The following is a 17,784-nucleotide window of genomic DNA, read 5'->3' as shown; positions in this document are numbered from 1 at the left end:
GCAAGTGTTAAGCTGAACCCATCTGACCCACACTTGTCCTTCACCTTTCACCCGAGGCCACACCTTTATCAGATAACCTCTGGTAGCTATGCTTCGTTTCAAATATCGGCAGTTTGTTGATGAGAGCATATATGGTCAGTGTGCACAAAGTATATCAAAGAATCACTATCCGAGGAGGCATATAGGTTGTGTGACTCCAATACACAGCTATTCCAAAACCCATGGAATGCTTAACACGAATATAAAATATGCCAGCACCCAAAGCTTGTAGAAATGGAGGTAAAACATTACGCTTGGTTGGTAACAATATTTGTATGATGACATATATTCGAACATGCTATCAGTCACTGGGTGTACATGATATAGCTTGAATGTTGCAGCGGAGTAAATCAGTGCCTACGCAAGCGCTCATCTATATAAAACAAGTTTGTGAGTGAGTTTAGTTTTACACCACAGTCAGCGATATTCCAGCTATATGGCTGTAAATAATCGAGTTTGCACCAGAAAATCTAGTCACCAACAGCAAGAGCATCCATCTGCGCAGTAGGGATAATATTTGATATTTAAGCAAAATGGATGCAATCCTTATCGTAGAAAACGTACAACGTCATGAATGATCATGCTATTCATATTACATTTCACACAATGGAATAACTAACATACTATGTATATTGAATAAAAATATGGTAACACATATTAAAGATGTTCATAGTTATTCATGTTCAGGTATCATCATCACCATCATCATCACCATCATCATCACCATCATCATCACCATCATGCTTGTTTGTATGATTAGTTTGACTCTACGGGTGCACCCACCGTGTATTAACTGGGGTTGCGATCAAAAGATGAGCAACCAGTGTTAGTGATCAACTTTTCGTAAACCAAACTACACAGCTGGATCCGATTCATTGATGATGCGGGGATGCATCTGACGTGACTGTAAACAACTAGATCCTGTGACGATCAGACAACATGTGGACAACGGTACATCGTCGGCATCCTAGACAGGGTTGTTGTACCAGAATACGTGAGAGAGAATCCAGTACAAACGCTTCTATTGGAGCAAGTGCAAGAATGACTCGACGTCCTCAACGTCAAATACACGCTAGATACAGTTTGTGAGGGGACAGTGAGTGTTCAATCATGTTATTGCATTTAGCAAAAGTTACACCTGATATTGCCAAAATGATACTGTTGGTACATAGGGGATTTCTGAAGGCTGTATTTCAATGTCTTGAAAATGCCACAGTTATTAACATTATGTACCATAGATTAGTGATCAGTTGCTCAAAATGAGTAAAATTCAGTGATCACTGATAAAGTGCTGATCCCATGAAACGTATGTTAACTGGGTATGTTCTTTAGTTGTGATTACTGATAAAGTGCTGATCCCATGAAACGTATGTTAACTGGGTATGTTCTTTAGCTGTGATCACTGATAAAGTGCTGATCCCATGAAACGTATGTTAACTGGGTATGTTCTTTAGTTGTGATCACTGATAAAGTGCTGATCCCATGAAACGTATGTTAACTGGGTATGTTCTTTAGCTGTGATCACTGATAAAGTGCTGATCCCATGAAACGTATGTTAACTGGGTATGTTCTTTAGCTGTGATCACTGATAAAGTGCTGATCCCATGAAACGTATGTTAACTGGGTATGTTCTTTAGTTGTGATCACTGATAAAGTGCTGATCCCATGAAACGTATGTTAACTGGGTATGTTCTTTAGTTGTGATCACTGATAAAGTGCTGATCCCATGAAACGTATGTTAACTGGGTATGTTCTTTAGCTGTGATCACTGATAAAGTGCTGATCCCATGAAACGCATGATATGTTGCGATATTGTTCAAAGTGTATATGTTTGATACATACAAATAAAAACATAGGTTATGAATTGTTTGTGACACATATTATTGAATTTGATGTAGGAAATTATTTTGAAACTGAGTATATATTGAAGATAAACGCTCCTGTTATCACAAGTGTAATACAGATCACACATCACGACAGCGGGAGTAAGGGCAGAACAGGTTAGACTTGTGCCTTGATGCTGAGCGGAGGAAGGTCTCTCTGCTTCTCTTTCCACCGGACCTTCACATAGTCAACCATGGGCGAAATGATTTATGTCGTTGTGATGGTCACAACAGTGATTGCTATTGGGACTGGATTGAAAACAGAGACTGGACAAAGTCACACCTCCAGTGTTCCAATATTGTCCTACAAGAATGCTGTAGATACAGCTGAGCATTCAACAGAGCACCCGAGCCTCTTGGACGGCACTGTCTGGAGACAGAACAATACCAGCCAACGGTACTCAACAGTGGAGACACTGGTTCCTGATTTGCCCCCTGAAGATAATCCTGGCGTGTTCGCTCTGATGGGTTTTGTCAACAGCATCGAGAGGGTGCAGGGAGGAGGGGACTTGCTACAGTCCCTCATGATCACACTGGATGGTGTCAATGCTGACCAGTTGAAAGGGATAACTTCCCTCTTGCCACTTATCACCGCTAACCCCGTACACAAAAATGGAGGTTTCCTTAGGCTGTTGTCCGTCCTTACTTCCACCCCTGATGGAAAACGGCTTGTTGATCGCGGCATTCAACTCCTCAGTGATACCACTTATGAGGAGATTGAAGATGTCGTCAGTTTTGTCCCGCTCATCTCACTAAAGGCTAACTTTAGTGAAGGAGCACTGATTCTGGACGATTTTATTAAAAGCAACACAAGTCAGGAGATACTGCAAGGATTACTGGGTGACAACTCAAGCGTTGCTGTTATGAATATGTTACCTGCAGTGACCGAGCTCCTGGAAACTGGATCAGTCAGTGGAATGATTGAGGACTTATTGTCCCCGGGGGGAACTGCTAATCAAGTGTTGATGGAATTTGTAGACAAAATTGGCGGAAAGAACCTGGTTAATTTAGCTAACACTGTACTGCCAATACTAGTCCCAGTTCTGTCGGCTCCTGATGGAATAATCAGCAACGCGTCTGCCAACTACACAATGACTCTCCTGAAAGGCGTAGCCCATAATTTGCAAAATCTGACTGTGCAAAAGGAGTTTGGAGCAGAGGCTGCACAAGAAATAGTTTCATTAATGAAGAAGGCAATACAACTGCTTTCTCCGTTTGCAATTTACCCTGATATATACAACCTGACTGTTGGGGAAACTTTAGTAGATGCCGTGGTTTCTCTCATAGCAAATCTAAACACAACTGCTCTGCGTGTAGTGCTTGGTAATTCCTCCCTTGTAGATGGAGTTGCAGATCTAGCATCACATGCACATTCCCTTGATGAGTTGGAGAAATACGTGTTTACGTCCGCACCCCATTTTATACGAGAAGCTTGCTTTAAGATTCTGGGCACTGTTGTAGATAAACCGGACATTCTTATGAACTTAACTTTGTCGAGGCCGATTAAATCTCTATTTGAAATTATAGAAGCCATCAACATTACCAAAATACAAGATCGCTTAGGGAATTCTACATTAACCGACGATATAGTCCGAGTCATATCTACACTCAAGTCTCCTGAAACTACGGAGGAGTATTTCATGCAACTTATCCAGGGACCGAGAGTGATGAAACTTGTTGGGGAATTCCTTGGTAGGGAGTTCGGTTCGCTGCTTCAATACTTGTACACAGTCGTGTCATCATTTGAAGATGATCTGGATATCGCAAACTTAACACTGTCGCAGCCCCTAGATACACTGGAGGCAATTATACGAAACGTCAACAACACCAAACTTGAGCAAATGCTTGGTAATTCGACAATGGCGGATAGGATTATGTCTATAGTTTCACGTCTACAGACGCCGGGACTGGGCAGGGGTGTGAACCCACAGTGTACTGCAGACCTCAGTGAATACATCTATGGACTCACAAGACTGGACATGTGGGCTCTCAAAAGTATGTACCGTTTATTTGTTATTGTCTGTGACCCATCCTACCATTTGGATCCACACAATGTTATTTCGTAAGATAATGATATTAATAAGGCTCTTCGGTCTGCCCGACACTGCTTAGAATTCTAACAGACTATCTAAATGTACACCTATCCATCCTGGTGGTCTAGCAAGAGTTTTAAAGAGATTTATACTCCCGTGTAACGTCATTATATCTTGGCGTCTGTTTAAATCCATTTTGGGCTAGCAAGAGTTTGAAACAGCCAACAGTGATGTAAGTCTGTCTGTGTGTGCACTGCCTATATGCTATGCTAGATATGTACAACGTGGTCGCATGACTTGGGAGAGTACCTGTCAGTGTTGCATAGTATAACCCTCTATAACCGAAAGTGGGACAAAATCTCTTTGAACTGATTTTGACTAGTTTTAACAGTTAATGGTCAAAGCCCTCCTGGATTTGATTCCCCGTATGGCTGCAAATGGGTGGTCGGAGGATTGAAAGATATGGCTGTGGAATATCTGTAGCTGTGCAAACCTCACTCACTCACTTACTACTTAGAAAAGAGAGCCGCCATGAGTGAGAGAGAGATAAGGTTTTTTATCTGAATGGGTACATGTTTGCACAACACTCAGTGGGTTTCCAGATAAAACTAATTTATTTTTACTAACACGCTCAGCAACCTCGACGCACTGCCCCGAGCGATGACCTGTTTAACATTGTATATACATAATGATAACATTGTATGGGCCGATCAGGTGACAAGTCGCATGGTCACTACTTCAATCTCATTGACGTGATGACTGGTCAAAACTTTGTGATAATGATTGTTATTGAGTTGTCATGAAGAAGGTTGTGTCAGATAGGAGATAATGACAGCTGATGTATCACGTTCTTCGTCCCAGTTTCAGGTAGACCATGCCACCTGGTAACTGAAGATATAATACAATAACACAAGACTGTTTTTCCATTTCTTGTAACACGTTTAATGTCTGGCATATTGCATACTGTTACATGCAATTATTTCCTGGAAGCAACCAGTCACATGACAATTATTTGGAGGTTGAATCCTTCTACTGAAGATAAGAATAATACTATAGCGATTGCCCTGATTCTGATAGTCACAAACTATTGCTAATATCTATCCATTTCAAGGACATTGCTACGGGTTGACTATAATATTAATCAGATGCTCTATCCGACCCAATGACAATTAAGATCCGAGCCATTTGCAAAATTAACTGAAACTATGTCAACACGTGACCACGAAATCTGGAGTTTTCAATAACCGGCTTCACAATCTCTGAACTACATTATTTTCAGTCTAACCCCGTGTGCAATGCAGAAGCCCCAAACAGATCAAGTCTAAATCCCCTCTAGCCTCGATCCCTTTCAGAATAAATGGAATTACCTGTTTATGGCAGAATCATACGTTTTCACAGACACATGAACACTCGACTGCTCTCGTCGATTGCGATGGAATAGAACTTGAGCATAACTAGTCTCCATATGAAGGATTAATAAATACAAGTAGATATTTATATACATTGTTTTTTTCCGACATTCGTATGCCACTTAACTAGCACACTGCACTTGCCAGAAGTAACTGGTACGGTTTCTCTGTTGTCCAGTGCTGGACGCAAGTGGCAAACCAGGGAGCAGCCTGCTCAAAGGGGCTGTCAAGTTCTACGGCAACTACGACGAGTGTCTGGAGACCAGCGTTAAACTGACGGGAGATGCCGGGGTGCCGGGACGAGAAATACGGGGAAGCTACTGCAACCTCGCCTTCACCTTGCCACAGTCCGTCCTGGACAAGACAGGTGCTCTGGACACGCCCATGCCTGTAAGATACAGTTTCTAGAACATTACAGTTTGTTGGTTTGTTTGTCTGACTGCTGGTGCACTGAAAACAATTCACTCAACGTGTCTCTGGCCTGTAACTAAAGTGATCATATGAGTCACGCGCCACGATGGCAAATAACATGCAGTCGTCATCTTAATGTTGGCAATAAGCGTTGTATACATAAAACATCTCTGAAACATTCAAAATGCGTTTAATGTGTAGGCAGTAGAGGTACAGCCCTTGATTCCGGTATTTTCTGAGTACGTTTGTGTATTCTGTTGTGTTCGTAGCTCCCCGCTGATTACGTCGCGGCCCTGGAATGGCACCTGTGTCTGCCGCAGTCTTGTAATGAGGAAACTGTCCACCTGGCCCTGTCTTTCTGTAAGTACACGACCCGCATTAAACATGATCTGTTCTTGACATTCTTCAATAGATGTCCACCAATTTTTCCGAGATTGTGAAAAAAATGTTTATTAATACAACTCTATAACGCCCCTGTGACTGGACTCCGACATCTTTACAACCAAGTGTCTTTATGTTAGTCGCGAAAGGCTTTCTTTCCGCGGGTAGCGCGGGGTTGGGTTGAAAGAGCTACATTGCTGCATAAGATGGAAACATGAATGCACCTATCCCATCTTGAAGCGTACAAACCATGTGAACCAGTATATCTATACGTCTTGGCACATGAATATGTTACAGGTGCGACATCCAAACGCAAACGGTCTCATCCAGCCAGTATTTTTTTGTTATTTTAAAAAGAAAATTCTACTAGCAATTATTTTCTATGACTTTATTGATCCACGTTTTGTACACAATGAAAGCTTGTGTGTGTGTGTGTGTAAGCCTGACACCAGCTGTATGTTGTAGTGCCCCTGGATGTCATCAACAGCAGCGTGTACAAAGTGCAGTGTTCCCATGCCGAAGACCTCTCTCACGACACGGCAGCGATTATAGCAGTGTAAGTGGTCCAATTGAGTTGCTAATCACCCACTGATAAACGGTACTGGCTATGTGCAACAGCAGAACAGACTCAACCTGAAACCTGACACTGTTATCCTAATAACATGTTATTTTTTACCTACATCTATCGAAGCATAAACACAACGGGGAATACACAAACGACAGCTGTGTCAAGCTAAATCACGATTAATCACTGATCACAGCGGTGTGAAACACGAGACAAGAAAAACACAACTATCACCATCGTCATAAGTTCATCTATTCACCTTTATGAGGCATATTTAGCGGATCCTGCCTCAACTAAGAACCGCAGGCTATTGCGGTCTGAGGGTCAAGATCCCTGGTGCATAAGTTTCCCAGAAGGCCCAAACTTATATGTCCAATTACATCCATGCACTCGCTGATACACATTCGTTATATGAAATTACTTTACATTTGACTGTTGAAACGTACTTTACAGCATCATACTCAGTCGGTCTCTCCGGTATCTCTGGTGCCATTAATGCTTGTACTGGTGATATCTTGGTGTGAAACATATCTTCCTCAGTCGCCACTAATCGTACACATATGGATGTGGATCCATGTATGCTGACTTACTGCATGTCAGGGATCCATGCTTGTAGATGAGACACCCGTATCTGATAAATGGTTGCAATTTAATGTTAATCAACCGACTAGCAAGCTGCCTCTAGAATCTGTGCCAAGCGTCAATGCTCCTCAATCCATTGATCATTGAGATGGTACTTCTGACACAGGACTGTGCTCGGAGTCGTTGTCCTTCTGACTGTGCTCGGCACCCTGTATGACGTCTTCTCTGGAGAGGTTAAAAGAGTGAAGCGAAAACGTGGCCACGAGGATGAATACGACGGAGATGTCATTGCAGCATTCGACAGTCCTTCACATACCGGCAAGACCAGTGCCAACAACGGTATTTCCATTGTGTCTATGAACGGGAAGTTGGTGGACACTCCTCAAGACAGCGACAGCGTATCCACAACTACAGAACCATACGAAGACGACGACGAGGATCAGGATGGTAGGTGTATTAAAAGTTGTTTCCATGGCGAACACCACCATACGTGGGAAGGTGTATCACCTTGACCATTATGATGTCCCATGGAAGCCGGTTGTTGGACTCATGAAGACCCGTAGGGATCATCATCTGAACACATGTTAGTCATGCAAAACATGTATCCATTAAACAGAGCCGGTATGGATGTCTCGACTATATCTGGGGGCTTTCCTAGCTCACGACGACATGAACTGACTTGAAGTCGCCAAGATGGACATCACTCGCAGGTTACAGTATTTGTTCTAGATTTTGACTTTGACGATTAACGATTACAACGACGTTTGGAGTGAGTGGGTGAATCTTGCATTATGCAATATATCAACTATGTGGCGGTGGTCTGTAAATACCCAAATCTGGACCAGACAATCCAGATATCAATATCATGAACATCAATTAAGGCAGTTGGGAAACGATGACATGTGTCAACAGAGCCAGCGAGCCTGACCACGCGATCCCGTTACAGCTGCCTCTTACGACAAGCATGGGTTACTGAATATCAATTCTTACCCGTATCTTCATGGGTAAATGAAATCTGGAAATCAGATGTTTCAATTGTACTTGTATATCGAAATTGTTGTTATTTCTTCCGACAAAGGACAGTAGGATATTAAAGGCTGGATGTGTCCAAAGCATTAGAAAGGTTAATTACACGTTACTGTAGTGAAAGCATCCAAAACACTACCGTGATAACACAAACAGGAATACGTTGAACTTTTTCTTGGATGGTTCAGTTTAGCTACAATAAGATATAAATGTATACTTTTCTTTTGATCGATACTTTAAATATACATCTACAATACCGACAGTTTTAATGTAAATTCGGAGAAGACATCGGTAGCAATGCATTCAATCTTTATTCACGTTATGTATTTCAGTTCAACAGGTCACCGAAGAAGACGACGGTTGACTAGCTATCTATACAGATGTTACTGCACGGATTCTTTGAACACCTACCAACATCTGATCAAGTACATATGCACCTATATTTCCAGGTGTATGTAGACGGCTGTTGCTGTGTTTCTCCTTCAGTCGGAACACGGAGAAGATATTCGACACCAGCAGGAAAGAGGGTAGCCTGCGGTGTATTCACGGCATCCGGGTCCTCAGTATGGCGTGGGTGATTCTTGGACACATAATTGTCTACACCAGAGGCGTCACAGGTCGACATACCATGCATACTGTGTGCTATTTAGAGAAACCAGAGTACTTGTTTATGATTATCCAACTTCATGCATTCAGTCGTTACACAGGCACAGGTTGTAAAGTGGTAGTTTTCCACTATTAGAATGTAGTTCCGAGGATTATATGTTTTTCTGTCTAGTTAAAATATCTTAATCAACATGTTCGTTTAACTTAATCGGATGTATATATGATCACATTTGTTTATCAGACGAGAATGTAACGGAAGTTCTGAAGAAGGTGAAGGACTTCTCCATGCAGGCTGTGGTCAATGCATCCCTGGCTGTCGACACGTTCTTCCTCATAGGGTAAGTAATACCACTGACTGCTCGCTTACGTTAAATTCTCTTCATATTCATATGGACTTGTGTTCCTTCACAAGGTTACCAACAAGCACCGTGTGGTGTTTCAGGGGATGTCTGGTATCATTCTTGTTTCTAAGACAAGTCCAGAAAACCGGCAAGCTAACAGGACGGCAGATGGCCATGTATTACGTTCATCGCTTCTGGAGGTATGTGCCAGCTTTTGCTGACTCAACATGATTTTCTGCTGTCTCAAACCAGCATGGTGATGTCACGTTATTCCAGTTTCTTGGGAAATGATAGATCAGCTACAGCATGGGTTAGGATGGACAAAACACTCGAATCCGGGGATTTCGGAATGATATATCACGACATCGAGACAAAGAAATTTGAAGCAGGATTCCGTAAGTGGAATTCACGAACATGAAAGATATCGCATGTGGAAGTCGTGTCAGATAGTACAGGAACTTGGCTACTGGGAAAGAAATGGTTTATCCTTCTTCCGGATAAAACAGACTTGAGGAATATATCCATTACATAGACAATAAACTGAAGTATATTAGGCGTAGTTTTTCCAACTGAATGAAATGTCTCTATTTGTGATGACAGTTTGATGTTTAACGTGTTTTGCCACCAAGAACTGTTCCAAATGCAAAACAAAACACAGCAAGGATGCATTGTATTTACAATGAGTTGTAATATTCGTGTAGCGAATTCAGGCACAGGTATTGCTATGTTACCTTGTAGACTTAGCCCCGTTTACCTGGTGATCCTCATGACCTACACGTGCCTCTTCAAGTACATGCTGGATGGGCCTCTCAAGTCGGACGGTCTCAACTATGACAATGCCCACTGTGCGTCCAACTGGTGGACTAATGCCCTCTACATCAACAACGTGTACAAGTCGGGGGAAGGGGTAAGTGCGTCATGTGTATATCTGATTAAAAGGTCATTTGACTAGTTTTCTTTGTTGGTTTTTATCGCCACAAAGGTTTCAGCTATAAGATTATGTAATCTGGTTATAATACTCTCGAGCCAACAATCCAATGATGGACATAACGAAGCAATTTTGATACGATGATGTGACAAACCGATGACCACCGCACCTGTCTAGGGGAATTTCTGTACTGTTTACACAGGCCGACATTGACCAGATGACAAATCAATTGTTGACGCTTCATTTCAGTGCATGAGGTGGACGTGGTTCATGGCTGACGACATGCAGTTCTACATCATAGCTCCATTGACACTGGTGCCTATTGTCGTGGGGTACGTATTGTCCTACGAACCAAACACCAGGCAGATGTCTCACACATCAGACTAACGCATCGCACACCAGAGTGGAGCATCACATACCAGACCAATGCATCACAGAACAGGTTTACGCATCACATGCCGGACTGACGCATCAAAAATCACACCAGCGCGTAACACACCGGAGTGACGCATCACACACAAGACTGACAAATCACATACCAGAACGACGCGTCACATACCAGACTGGCGCATCATATACGAGACTGAGGCATCACACACCAGACCGACGCGTCTCTCACCAGACTGATGGTTTACACACCAGACTGATGCATCACATATCATACTAACGCATCACTCACCGTATTTACACATCACATACCAAACAAAAGTTTCACACACCACCGATCACAGACAAAACTCAATTATCACACTACAGACTCATGACACATCAAAATAACGCATTACACACCATATACCAGACTGACGCATCACGCACCAGACAGATGAAACGCATACAAGACTGCCATATCATACACCAGTCTGACGCATCAGACACCAGACTGACGCATCACATGCCCGACCGACGCGTCTCTAACCAGATTAACGCATAACACATTGGACAGACGCATCCCACACCAGAGTGACGCGTCACACACCAGAGCGACGTGTCACACTGAAACGGACGCATCACACGCCAAACTGACGCATGACACACCAGAGTGACCAGAACGACGAGTCTCATACCATGCTGACGCATCACATACGAGACTGTATGAGATACGGTTAACAGGTAAGTATACATAACCATCAAAACGGATAGTGCACTTGTCATCTCTCATATACAAATAACTCTACCAAACTTTCCTGCAATTGTAATGACGTAATAAAACAATTCTATCACTTTGCCTCGACAACAATCTATACGATACACCGTCGGAGACGGCACATGTAGTGATCCACGATGTAAGATTCCAGGCCTCAACAAAGCTCTCACAAAGTTTAATGGTTAGATGTTGGAAATTCCTAAATATGACAAAGGTTGTGTCCGATTAAACGCCCTATTTTGACATTTTCAGGTTTTCGGAAACATCTGACATCACTGGGTTTTTTTTTAAGTGATTAACGAACACGCTCAATGTAACATCAGCAGAGATTATGTAGGTACATGGAAGCAGGTATATTTAGTTCTCCACTGCAGGCTTCGAGCGTTGGGAACCATCCTGATGGTGCTGCTCGTGTTTGTCCAGATAGCCACATACGCTTATAAGGAGTATTCAGTGGACGGAGCACTTCTCAAGTAAGTAGACAACAAAATCAGATGAGTTAAACGCCCATTTATATAATATTCTATGTCTTGTAATGCATCAGCAAAATTGGTTCCTGAATGTCGTTTCGGAATATTCTCTGTGATTAGTTAGCGGATGAAATACCTTCACACTGAGAGTATTAGCAAGAAAAGATAGTATTTCAATACAACTGTGACCAGATGGCAACAGTTCCTTTGAAACGTGGAACGTTTTTATATAAAGTAAACGTTTTCCCTTGTTGGTTCTCGTGTGTTGCTTGGCAAAATACACGGAGCCACTCAAAAGTCGGAAAAATGCTTTCTAACCGTGGTTTTACACAGAAACGATGAGCAGTTTATGCGTGAGATCTACTTCATGCCGTGGTGCCGTGTCGGGGTGTTTGCCGTAGGGCTGCTGCTGGGCTTCGTTCTCAACAAGACAAAGTGTAAAGTTCATATTCCAAGGGTAAATAGATCCTCTGTAGCATTCTTGTCCTGCTAAATTAAATTATGATGTTACTATTTGAACGTTCTCGATAGGCAGTAACTGTAAAGGAGGATTTATATCATCATAGATCATACAGATCGAAGACCCGGGGTCGATTCCGTACATGGGTACCATACATTAAGCCCATTTCTGACGTCCCAAGCTGGGATATTGCTGGAATGTTGCTAAAACTAAAGACACTCACTGTACGTTTCACTTCACCATCTCTGTAATGTAGGAATCTAGGTTTCACTTCACCATCTCTGTAGTGTAGGAATCTAGGTTTCACTTCACCATCTTCTTGTAATGTAGGAATCTAGGTTTCACTTCACCATTTCTGTAATGTAGGAATCTACAACATATGTCATTTTGGGATTTCACTTCCTCAGTAAAGTATAAATTCTAGTACGTTTTGGTGAGTCCCATTCGGGATTCGAACCCGCACCCTTAGAGTCAGGTACCTAATCGCCACAAAGTCAGCCGCCTAACCCACAAGTGGAAGTCGCAGTGCCTTAGCGGGTTAGGCGGCTGACTTTGTGTGCTGGCGATTAGGTGCCTGACTCTGAGGGTGCGCGTTCGAATCCCGGAGGGGACTCAATCACAAAAGTACTAGAATTTGTACTTTACTAAGGAAGTGAAATCCCAAATATGACATATGTTGCATTAGCATCGTGTAATTGTAGGAATCTAGGTTTCATTTCACTCAAGCTGAAACTTAGCGTTCTGTATTGCAAGTCACCCTCATAGTGTGGTGGCAGATGATGTGGTTCTCTGTTGCAGTTCGCCCTTGTGGTAGGATGGCAGATCGGTCTGGCCGTCGGGCTTCTATGTACGTACATCACGTGGAATGAGTGGAAGGTCGGTCACATCAACTGGGGCAGAGACACGCGTCTCACCCACGAGACGCTTTCCAGACCAGGATGGGCACTCTTTGTGTCTTGGATCATATTTGTGTGCACCACAGGTCATGGAGGTAAGCAGTATGTAGGAACTTCACACAAAAGAAGAATTAGAATAGTGTAGTATTGTTTTCGTCAGGGTAAATCCAGGGTATATACGCTAAGTTCTAGTATTTGCCAACTTTTCGGTTACAGTGTTCTCTAATCGACACGTTACTGATATTATTTTCACATTATTTTGCTTACAGAGTAATCGTCGCCGCGGTGCTAAAGCCCTAAATGAAGCACGTCTAATGGTTTTTTCAAAATTATATATTCAGAAAGTAAGCGTTAGTCAAGTTGACCAAACAAACAGCGTATGTGCACATTGGTCTCACAATATATTATAACACAATTTGAGACAATGACTATGGCCAATGGCCACCTTTCACCGGGAACTGTCAAAGACCATGAAAACAGAAAAAAAAACGGTTTGTTTATGTGACCAGGAATCGTGGACCGCTTGTTGTCATGGGGGGCATGGCTGCCCCTGGGGCGACTAACTTATGGCGCCTACCTGATCCACCCGATTCTCATCACGTACACCGACTTCTCGAAGAGAGCTCTTGTTTATGTGGACTTTATTTTCATCGTGAGTATCTGCGGTCATATCTCGATTGTTCCAATATTCCCCATTCTTACTGTCTTCTGATACCGTCTATGAGCGTCACCCGGCCATACAGCACTAGGTCTAATGTATAAAGTAATGTGTATAGTGATTGGCTATGACTGAACTGTTGACAGTATTGTTACTTGAGCTAAAAGTATCATTTGAGTGACACATGTTTGACCGTTGCCAATTCTGAGGACCAGTTACAATCAGGAAGTGACGATAATCTCTTTAATTAACATAGGATCCGTTCCTGTCAATACACTTACTTCCACGTGAGTTCCATTTCAACTACGGACCGATAACACGCACATGTTAAACTTTATACTGGTGATTGCGATAAATCCCGTAGGACAAGTTAGCATAAGGCTATAACAATCATATATTCAGCATAAACTGATATATCATGCCAGCTCACTTTCATATCTATGTGTTGCATGTCTTTATTTCAGGCGTATCAGTTTATCGGAACGTTTGTGGTGTCCTATGCCATTTCGTTCGTGTTCAGTGTCCTGGTAGAGTCCCCAACTCTAGCCCTGGAGACAGTGGCGCTCGGACGCTTCAGAGGCGTCCGCTGATAACCATTGCCCATCCTACCTCAACGGCCACACGATGTGACTCTTATCCTTGCACACCATAACCCTTCTAGCACCCGAACATCACGCTCATGTCCCACCTGTCAACTCTACCCGGAACCGTCATAGAATTCCACCGGAATCCCCAAGTACATGTACACCCCACATCGCACTGGAAACATTTAGCGCTGGGACGCCTGGAAAAGAAAATCACATCCCAGGAGTCAATGGCGCTGGAACGCTGACGTGGAGTCTAAACCGCATCCCATGGATGGTAGGAATGAATCCGATGCTGCTTAGTCATCATCTAGAATTCTTGCTGTGTGTGACATGTGAGTTTCAATGTAACCAAATGGCGGTGCATTTGCTGTAAAAAACTCATAGTATGGTGCACAGTAGTGCGTTTTCTGTAAAACAGACAGTGTCATATCAAGTGGTGCATATGTAAAGAACACATGATATTGGATATACATTTAATGGTGCATTGGGGAGGTGTTTACCTCTACAGCACGTCTACTACGATATGTTTTGATATCCTTGTACAGCCAGTAAACGATTGTTTTCATATAAATCAAAGGCATTGATATTATTTGTTTGCAAAAAAATGTTACAACGTCTGGTATGATGACACTATCTGTCAGAACAATGACACATAATTGAGGTATGACAAAACAACATCGGGTATGAAGATACGGTGTAGAGATACGATGACCCTTCACCTTGGTATGATGAACAACGTCGGGTATGAGAGCACAATGTACAGATACGGTGACACTACACTTAGGTATGATGAAAGAACGCCGTGGTATGAGAGCACAATGTACAGATACGGTGACACTACACTTAGGTATGATGAAAGAACGCCGTGGTATGAGAGCACAATGTACAGATACGGTGACACTACACTTAGGTATGATGAAAGAACGCCGTGGTATGAGAGCACAATGTACAGATACGGTGACACTACACTTAGGTATGATGAAAGAACGCCGTGGTGTGATAGCACAATGTACAGATACGGTGACACTACACTTAGGTATGATGAAAGAACGCCGTGGTGTGAGAGCACAATGTACAGATACGGTGACACTACACTTAGGTATGATGAAAGAACGCCATGGTATGAGAGCACAATGTACAGATACGGTGACACTACACTTAGGTATGATGCAAAAACGCCGTGGTATGAGAGCACAATGTACAGATACGGTGACACTACACTTAGGTATGATGAAAGAACGCCGTGGTATGATAGCACAATGTACAGATACGGTGACACTACACTTAGGTATGATGAAAGAACGCCGTGGTATGAGAGCACAATGTATAGAGACGATGGCACTACACTAAGGTATGAGGAAAAACATTGGGTATGATGGAACAATGTATGGGAACAACGTCGAGAAATGGTGAAGAAACATCGATGGCATATTTATTCACCTAAGAGGGTAGTGAGAGAACGTATTGATAACATATGAAGGATTAATTTAAATGGAAATGTGCAAAGGATTAAGAAAGTTCCTGAACATCCTTTACGTGTATCTAACATTTGCTTTTCTGGTCGAATATCTCCCAACTTAATGAACGAAATGCATTTCGAGCCTGATTACTGACCGTGTATCGGCAACGTACACGGAAGTGACATTGACTACACGACGATGACACGCTTACTGAAGGATATGCTACAAATCGGTGCTGCATGCGTTGTTGTTTACGCAAAGCATATTTCTGGTATTCTGGTCATGACTGTGTCAGCAGGATGAGAAATGTCGGTGGTTTGGCAATTAGCCATGCATTTCCTCAGCAGGTCTTCGTACGTGGGGCAGCGTAGAAAGCATGACAGTGTCTTTTGTCATGCACTATGTGGATTTATTTATAGCAAATGAGTTGTTGAGTCGGACTTTTTCTTGACGTAGAGTTAGTTTGATATATTTTTGATTAGCGATTGCGTTGAAATACATTGTAACACACGTGTCTGTACACAACAACCCGGCACTTGTACAGCGAGACACTACAGTGTGTACGGTAAGTGTACATGTACTTGTTTTGTCTGTCAGACATAAGTAGTATGACCTCTTACCTCAACGTCAATGGGTTATTTTTCATATGCAGAATTCCCTTGGAAAATAAGGCTTCAACGGTCAAGCGTTGCGAGACACAATTTAATGTACATTTGGGTCAATCACCATTGTCTGACATATACGTTAACGGATTGGAGCATCGACGGTATACTGGTGTTTGTTGGTATTATTTCGTCGGAGGTGAAAGGAGTATTTAAAAGTCGTGGACAAACATTGTCGTGTTTTCGAAGTGCATTCTGTACGCACATCTGAGAGACATCCTTTCTACACTCTACACAGATATATTCTTCGTAACAAACAAGGAAGTAGTGTAACATAGGTGTGTACAGATTTTAGAAATGTATCTTTTGCACAATGATGAACATAGAGAATTACAAATGTGGAAATATGAAACAAAGCTATCTATATTCGTAGTAACAGTTAAATACTGTATTGTCTTCCATACTCCCGGGATACAAACTATCTAGATGTCTAGAGTAGCTCTTAGCCCCAAGTGGATGTGTATCTATTTGACCCGCAATGGTCGCGGGGTAGACTAGTCCTCCAGCAACCCATGCTTGCCACAAAAGGGGATTATGCTCCAAAACAGGCGACTAAAGAGATCAGGTTGTCGGGCTTGCTTACTTGGTTGACCCATGTCATGGGTTCCCAATAGCACAGATCGATGCTCGTGGTGTTGATCACTGGATTGTCTGGTACGGACACGATTATTTACAGACCACCGCCATATAGCTGAAATATTGCTAAGTGCGGCGTAAAACACAACTCACTCATACATCTATTTCCACATCTCAGCTAGGACTAGATGTCAGTCACTGGGTTCACATACAAGGTTATTAGGAAGGGCGGAGGGGTAGCCTAGTGGTTAAGGCGTTCGTGCGTCACATCGAAGACCCGGTATTGATTCCCTCTATGGGTACAATGTGTGCAACGTACTGGAATATTGCTCAAACGTGGCGTAAAACCACACTCGACAAGAAGATAGTCATGTATGTTGTGCAAGAGGTGTAAGCAGATTATATTGCCACATCATTCGAAAGTGCTATCTAAAGTATTGATGTCATTCCCGATAAGTTCGTCTTTGCACGTGTTATAAACAATTTATAAGTGTATACATAAAAAAAAGGAAAGAAAGAAACGCATAGACGATAAATCTGTAGCGAAAATGTACTTTCAAACATGTTTAACTTAGTCACAGATAGACGTTTACATATGTTAACGATTGTTTGGTTTCTTTTGGGGGATGGTATATATATATATATATATATATGTATGTATGTATAT

General features: G+C 42.5%; 1 protein-coding gene across 1 annotated transcript; it reads left to right on the top strand.

Annotated features, from left to right (window-relative positions):
- Positions 1 to 2,000: 2,000 nt before the first annotated feature.
- Positions 2,001 to 14,990, top strand: LOC137298323 (uncharacterized). Its single transcript, XM_067830527.1, has 15 exons — positions 2,001 to 3,917; positions 5,543 to 5,754; positions 6,045 to 6,135; positions 6,622 to 6,712; positions 7,470 to 7,750; positions 8,779 to 8,946; positions 9,177 to 9,273; positions 9,378 to 9,476; positions 10,015 to 10,183; positions 10,454 to 10,536; positions 11,723 to 11,821; positions 12,152 to 12,275; positions 13,077 to 13,269; positions 13,684 to 13,826; positions 14,297 to 14,990. The coding sequence occupies exons 1-15, from the start codon at positions 2,117 to 2,119 to the stop codon at positions 14,420 to 14,422; spliced, it is 3,777 nt and encodes a 1,258-aa protein (XP_067686628.1). The 5' UTR covers positions 2,001 to 2,116; the 3' UTR covers positions 14,423 to 14,990.
- Positions 14,991 to 17,784: the final 2,794 nt, after the last annotated feature.

Source organism: Haliotis asinina, chromosome 10 (assembly GCF_037392515.1).
Source record: "Haliotis asinina isolate JCU_RB_2024 chromosome 10, JCU_Hal_asi_v2, whole genome shotgun sequence".
Taxonomy (NCBI): domain Eukaryota; kingdom Metazoa; phylum Mollusca; class Gastropoda; order Lepetellida; family Haliotidae; genus Haliotis; species Haliotis asinina.
Note: the sequence above shows the minus strand (reverse complement) of the source record. Positions and strands in the feature narration are given on the sequence as shown.